This window comes from Alosa pseudoharengus, unplaced genomic scaffold (genome assembly GCF_046254945.1).
Source record: "Alosa pseudoharengus isolate Yale_2024_CS ecotype anadromous, Long Island Sound unplaced genomic scaffold, YU_APseudo_1.1 YU_APseudo_1.1_scf_15, whole genome shotgun sequence".
Taxonomy (NCBI): Eukaryota; Metazoa; Chordata; class Actinopteri; order Clupeiformes; family Clupeidae; genus Alosa; species Alosa pseudoharengus.
Window position 1 is genome coordinate 36,121,626 of NW_027468620.1, and position 7,500 is coordinate 36,129,125.

Genomic DNA, 7,500 nt, shown 5'->3' on the forward strand with positions numbered 1-7,500 from the left:
CTATGTATGGATGCATGTAGGCTACGTTTAGTCCCATAGGCTATGTATGGATGCATGTAGGCTACATTTAGTCCCGTTGTGTTCCATAGGCTAGCCTACATCTTTTTAAACAGATTATTTTCACAACCGTGTTTTCGTTGAGCATGCTGCGACTTCTGTTTTGTTTTGCAGTTGGTCCGTGCAGAGCAGGCTACACTGTACCCCAGCTGGTCAGCTAGGCTATTGCGTATTATTATAATCTATAGGATTATTGGTCAGCTAGGCTATTGCGTAGTATTATAATCTATAGGATTATTGGTCAGCTAGGCTATTGCGTAGTATATAATCTATAGGATTATTGCAGCCGTGGCCTACTGGTTAGCGCTTCGGACTTGTAACCGGAGGGTTGCCGATTCGAACCTCGACCAGTAGGCACGGCTGAAGTGCCCTTGCGCAAGGCACCTAACCCCTCACTGCTCCCCGAGCACTGCTGTTGTAGCAGGCAGCTCACTGCGCCGGGATTAGTGTGTGCTTCACCTCACTGTGTGTTCACTGTGTGCTAAGTGTGTTTCTCTGATTCACGGATTGGGATAAATGCAGAGACCAAATTTCCCTCACGGGATCAAAAGAGTATATATACTTATACTTATACTTATACGTATTGGTCAGCTAGGCTATTGCGTAGTATTATAATCTATAGGATTATTGGTCAGCTAGGCTATTGCGTAGTATTATAATCTGTAGGATTATTGGATTGATTGCGTAGTATTATAATCTATAGGATTATTGGGTTGTTGGGTTGATTGCGTAGTATTATAATCTATAGGATTATTGGTCAGCTAGGCTATTGCGTAGTATTATAATCTGTAGGATTATTGGATTGATTGCGTAGTATTATAATCTATAGGATTATTGGGTTGTTGGGTTGATTGCGTAGTATTATAATCTATAGGATTATTGGGTTGTTGGGTTGATTGCGTAGTATGTCAAAAGTGTGTCGGATACAAATGTGGACATAGCCTCAGTCTTTCTGAGTGGACTCTCTGTGTGTGTGTGTGTGTGTGTGTGTGTGTGTGTGTGTGTGTGTGTGTGTGTGTGTGTGTGTGTACCTAATTATGTGTGTTTGTGTGTGTGTACCTAATTATGTGTGTTTGTGTGTGGTAGTGTGACGTGGAGCGTGCCCAGTCGGCCTCAGTAGAGTCCATCCCGGAGGTTTTGGGGGATCGTGACTCATTGGCTGACCAATCAGACTCTGCCTCAGTCCACGACATGGACTACGTCAACCCACGAGGCGTTCGCTTCACCCAGTCCACTCAGAGAGAGGGTGAGACACACACACACACACACACACACACACACACACTGTCCACTCAGAGAGAGGGTGAGACACACACACACACACACACGCACACACCGTCCACTCAGAGAGAGGGTGAGACACACACACACACACACACACACACACATACACATACACACACCGTCCACTCAGAGAGAGGGTGAGACACACACACACACACACACACCGTCCACTCAGAGAGAGGGTGAGACACACACACCGTCCACTCAGAGAGAGGGTGAGACACACACACACACACAGTCCACTCAGAAAGAGTGAGACACATACAGACACTCTCCCTCTCTTCCTCTCCTCCTCTCCTCTCTCTCTCCTCCTCAGACACACACACACACACACACACACACACACACACACACACACAGCAAAGACACACACCCAGCCCATTAAGAAAGTGCTTGACTCTACTGTGTGCATGTGATAGGTGTAGCTCTGATTCCCTACGGGCTACCCTGTCTGAGGGAGCTCTTCCTCTGTGTGTGTGTGTGTGTGTGTGTGTGTGTGTGTGTGTGTGTGTGTGTGTGTGTGTGTGTGTGTGTGTGTGTGTGTGTGTGTGTGTGTGTGTGTGTGTGTGTGTGTGTGTGTGTGTGTGTGTGTGTGTGTGTGTGCATGTGATAGGTGCAGCTCTGATTCCCTACGGGCTACCGTGTCTGAGGGAGCTCTTCCGCTTCCTGATCTCGCTGACCAACCCGCACGACCGGCACAACTCTGACGTGATGATGCACATGGGCCTGCAGCTGCTCACAGTGGCCCTGGAGGCCTCGCACATCGCCCCCTACCAGTCACTACTGGTACTGGTCAAAGACGAGCTCTGCAGGCATCTATTCCAGGTATACACACACACACACAGAGACACACACACACACAGAGACAGACACACACACACACACACACACACACAGAGACAGACAGACACACACACACAGAGATAGACAGACACACACACACACACTCACACACGCACCGTTTCACATCCTCTTTTCTATGTTTGCTCTCCTCTCCCTTCCCTCTCTCCTCCTCTCCTCTCATCTCATCTCTTCTCCTCTCTTCCTCTCCTCCTCCTTCTCCTTTCCTCCTCCTCTCCTCTCCTCTCCTCTCCTCTCCTCTCCTCTCCTCTCCTCTCCTCTCCTCTTCTCTTCTCTCCTCCTCTCCTCTCTCCTCCTCTCTCCTCCTCTCTCCTCCTCTCTCCTCCTCTCTCCTCCTCTCCTCTCCTCTCCTCTCCTCTTCTCTTCTCTTCTCTTCTCTTCTCTTCTCTTCTCTTCTCCTCTCCTCTCCTCTTCTCTCTTCTCTCTTCTCTTCTGCAGTTGCTGAGTGTGGACCGGATTAACCTCTACGCTGCCTCCATCAGGGTGTGTTTCCTGCTCTTTGAGTGCATGAGGGGACACCTCAAGTTCCAGCTGGAGGTACATACACACACACACACACACACTCTCTCTCTCTCTCTCTCTCTCTCTCTCTCTCTACTATCAGACCAGTGCTTGGACCAGGTTGTTTTCACTGAGTATTGCAGATATAGACAAATCTCAGTGTGTGTGTGTGTCCGTGTGTGTGTGTGCGCGCAGATGTACCTGAAGAAGCTGATGGGCCTGATCACGTCGGAGAACCCCAAGCTGCCGTACGAGATGAAGGAGATGGCGCTGGAGGCCCTGGTGCAGCTCTGGAGGATCCCCAGCTTCGTCACCGAGCTCTACATCAACTACGACTGCGACTTCTACTGCTCCAACCTCTTTGAGGACCTCACCAAGCTGCTCTCAAAGGTGTGTGTGTGTGTGTGTGTGTTTGTCTGATGGTGTGTGTGTGTGTGTGTGTGCATGTGATTAGAAAGGCATGCATTGGTAACTCTATCTGTATACGACTGGTTCACTCCTCCAAACCTGTCCAAGGACCTCGTGCAGTGGCACTCTTGGGTGCATGTGTGTGTGATGGAGGTGCTTACTGCTAGATTGGTACTGAGTGGTACTTAAAGTGTAATTAACGAGCAGTATGCTGGGAATGGTGGTGTGTGTGTGTGTGTGTGTTGGAGTGTAATTAACATGCAGTATGCTGTGAGTGGTGTGTGTGTGTGTGTGTGAGTGTAATTAACGTGCAGTATGCTGTGAATGGTGGTGTGTGTGTGTGTGTGTGTTCTGCAGAACGCCTTCCCGGTGTCTGGGCAGCTCTACACCACACACTTGCTCTCTCTGGAGGCGTTGCTCACCGTGATTGACAGCACTGAGGCCCACTGCCAAGCCAAGGTGCTCAACAGCTCTGCCCAGCAGGACCAATCAGAGACCTTAACGGCCGAGGAGGAGGGGTCAGTCAGCACAAGCGCTGATGCCTTGAAGGGTAACGCTTCCTCCCACATCGTCATCAGTGATGACACCAAGTCCTCAAACAGAAGTATTTAAAACAAATCCTAAACATTCTACATGAGCTTCAATATGTTCTAAAAGAGATTATCTACATGAGCTTCAATATGCTCTAAAAGAGATAATAATCTACATGAGCTTCAATATGTTCTAAAAGAGATTATCTACATGAGCTTCAATATGCTCTAAAAGAGATAATAATCTACATGAGCTTCAATATGCTCTAAAAGAGATTATCTACATGAGCTTCAATATGTTCTAAAAGAGATAATAATCTACATGAGCTTCAATATGCTCTAAAAGAGATTATCTACATGAGCTTCAATATTTTCTAAAAAGAGATTTATCTACATGAGCTTCAATATGTTCTAAAAGAGATTATCTACATGAGCTTCAATATGTTCTAAAAGAGATTATCTACATCAGCTTCCATATGTTCTAAAAGAGATTATCTACTGTACATCAGCTTCCATATGTTCTCCACCTATAGGCCTGTTTCAGCGACACTATGGAATCTTTGGGTGTAGTTGGGTGTGTGTGTAATCTTTGGGTGTAGTTGTGTTGTAGCTGATTTTGCGTGTGTGTCTGTTTCTGAAGTGGACGGAACTCTGTCAGGAGCCACCAATGGGCAAACAGCAGCAACTGAGGCCACGCCCATCTGCCCGCCCACCAGTGGCCACCTGATGGCAGAGAAGATGAAACTGGGACGACAAGACCAGGAGGAGGCCGACACCGGTACACACACACACACACACACACACACACACACACACACACACACGGACCAGGAGGAGGCCGACACCGGTACACACACACACACACACACACACCCACACACACACGGACCAGGAGGAGGCCGACACCGGTACACACACACACACACACACACACACACACACACACACACACACACACACACACACACACGGACCAGGAGGAGGCCGACACCGGTACACACACACACACACTGGTGTTTTATCTGGAGTTGACCGGACATCTGAGGCTTCAGACGTTACCAATTTATCATCATCCATCGCGTCTGGCTGGGCCTGGCCATGTTTGAACCGCCTCACTCATTTGTTTGTTGTTTAACATGGACGTTTTAAGCAGGGCTCCGAACCGGTTCAAGGAACGAAAACGAAAACCGAAAACGAACGGAATTTTACGGAATTTTACGAGGAGCGGAAACGGAAACGAAAACAAAATGGTCTTCAACTGTTCCGGAACAGAAACGTTATTCTGAAATCCACAAAACCGGTTAATAACGGTTTTTTTTTCGTTCTCTATATATTTTATAAAATTTCACAAAAGCATATCCTAAGTGTTCTACTCGTTTGAATGTAGGCGAACAGCCTAATAATTTGATTTCTGCAGTTTGAAAAAAAAAAACGAATAAATGGACCTTTGGTCCAAATGTGTATATTTTGTCTTGCTGTTGTAATGTAACCTATCCGTCTGCCACTTCGGATCTTAGGCCAGCTCGTAGCGTAGGCTACTGAAACTGATTTGGAAATTGTTTGTAGCCTATGCGTAATAGCCTATTTTGCCTGTCCACGCCTTGTCGTTTTAAAGTCGGGATTTGAAATGTTTGCGCAATTATAGCCTATTCTATGTAGAAGAGTTAAACGGGAAATTTGAGAGCCTTTTCAGCAACAGACAGGTTCGTTTATAAACAGGGTTGGAATTATAGCGCAAGCCTTTGAAGATCTCCATATGGATAAAACTTAGGCTACAACCAGGTAAGGAAATTATTTATAGGCATAGGTTAGGCCTACAGTAAGTCTGTAGGCTATGGGATGGATAGCCCATCTGAATGTTTTTGGATGCCGCCTGTGATTTATTATTTTTGGGCATAGCTACGGTATAGGCTAAATCAAGGGGAAATAATGAGTATGTCTATTCTAAGGTAAAGTCCACAAAAATAGACTTGATAGGCCCGCCAAACACTGCCGGAACTTTAAGAACGAACGATATTTTGCGTTCCGAACCGGTTCAGGACCGATATGTTGGTGGCGGAACGCATGCAAGAACGAAAACGTTAAACATAGGCCTACCTGAACCGTTCGGAACGGAACGTTTGAAAAATAATTTCGTTTTCAAGCCCTGGTTTTAAGCGTGCGCTTCCTATTTGAAATGCAGCATAGGCTATGCATGTTGTTTAATAGCTTTCGAACGGTACATTTAAAATCATAGCCAGAGGACGTATTGCTTTAATATAGGCTTACATTTTAAGGCTTATTCTCAAATTCAGATTGCGTTATGGGGATGGGATTATTAGCCAATTTCAATCTGACAATTCGGAGAGATTTCATTTTGTATAAGTATATATACTCTTTTGATCCCGTGAGGGAAATTTGGTCTCTGCATTTAACCCAATCCGTGAATTAGTGGAACACACTCAGCACACAGTGAACACACAGTGAGGTGAAGCACACACTAATCCCGGCGCAGTGAGCTGCCTGCAACAACAGCGGCGCTCGGGGAGCAGTGAGGGGTTAGGTGCCTTGCTCAAGAGCACTTCAGCCGTGCCTACTGGTCGGGGTTCGAACCAGCAACCCAGTCCAAAGCGCTAACCAGTAGGCCACGGCTGCCCCCCAAAGGGAGGCCTTGCCCTGTACACGGCACTGGAGAATGCGGGCATTGTCGGACATTTAATTTTTTTTCCAGCCAATGTCCGGTAATTACCGGACAACGGAAACCCTGACACACACACACAGACCAGGAGGACTCAAACTCATTAATGCATACCCTCACTCACTGATTCTTTATTATGACCCCCACACTAGCGAAGCGGCGGTCATATAGGTTTAGTTCTTCCGGATTTGTTTAAAATATTTTTTTTTCTTCAGCGAATTTCTGTCAAAGATTCCCGGGACACTGAAAGGTGTGTGTTTGTGTGTGTGTGACGGGTGTGCGTCCCTCTTGTCCTTAGCAGAGAAGAAAACCCCCAAAAAGCCCCAGAGGTTCTCCAGCTGCCTACCCGACTCCCAAGAGCTCAACGACATCAAGATCAAGAAGAAGGTACACACACACACAGGAACACACACTGACACAATCATACACAAACTTACACACTCACTCTTCAGCAGAAACACACACACACAACAAAGATACCAGGGAGGACTGATTGACTTGTATTCTTAAGCAGTTCTATACAATGTTTAACTAAACCTGCTATGTGTGTGTGTGTGTGTGAGTTTGTTTGTGTCTTAGTGTCTGTATTTCCTTGACTTTTAGTTGTGTTTGACTGTGTTTTTTAACTTATTTCTGTGTGTGTGTGTGTGTGTGTGTGTGTGTGTGTGTGTGTAGCTGCTGATCACCGGTACGGAACAGTTCAACCAGAAGCCCAAGAAGGGCATCCAGTTCCTGCAGGAGAAGGGTCTGCTGAGCAGCCCCATGGACAATAACCAGGTGGCCCAGTGGCTCCGCGAGAACCCCCGCCTGGACAAGAAGATGATCGGAGAGTTCGTCAGCGACCGCAAGCACATGGAGCTGCTCGACAGCTTTGTCAAGTAAGGAGGAGCGCACACACATACACACACACACACACACACACACACACACACACACACACGATAGAGACACACACACACACACACACACACACACACACACACACACACACACACACGATAGAGACACACGCACACACACACACACACACACACACACGATAGAGACACACACACACACACACACACACGATAGAGACACACACACACACACGATAGAGACACACACACACACACACACACACACACACGATAGAGACACACACACACACACACGATAGAGACACACACACACACACACGAT

General features: G+C 46.9%; 1 protein-coding gene across 6 annotated transcripts in view; it reads left to right on the plus strand.

The window, feature by feature from the left end:
- gbf1 (golgi brefeldin A resistant guanine nucleotide exchange factor 1) overlaps positions 1–7,500 on the plus strand; it is a 117,083-nt gene that overhangs the window by 75,519 nt on the left and 34,064 nt on the right. For 3 of the 6 annotated variants that reach the window (XM_076286319.1, XM_076286321.1, XM_076286323.1), the window contains exons 11-18: positions 1,144–1,303; positions 1,955–2,166; positions 2,641–2,739; positions 2,899–3,093; positions 3,469–3,715; positions 4,282–4,419; positions 6,617–6,705; positions 6,994–7,196. In XM_076286319.1, the coding sequence (XP_076142434.1) occupies positions 1,144–1,303; positions 1,955–2,166; positions 2,641–2,739; positions 2,899–3,093; positions 3,469–3,715; positions 4,282–4,419; positions 6,617–6,705; positions 6,994–7,196 (1,343 nt within the window). The remainder of the gene's footprint in view (positions 1–1,143; positions 1,304–1,954; positions 2,167–2,640; positions 2,740–2,898; positions 3,094–3,468; positions 3,716–4,281; positions 4,420–6,616; positions 6,706–6,993; positions 7,197–7,500) is intronic. The other 3 variants (XM_076286320.1, XM_076286324.1, XM_076286325.1) reach the window with 3 other exon arrangements.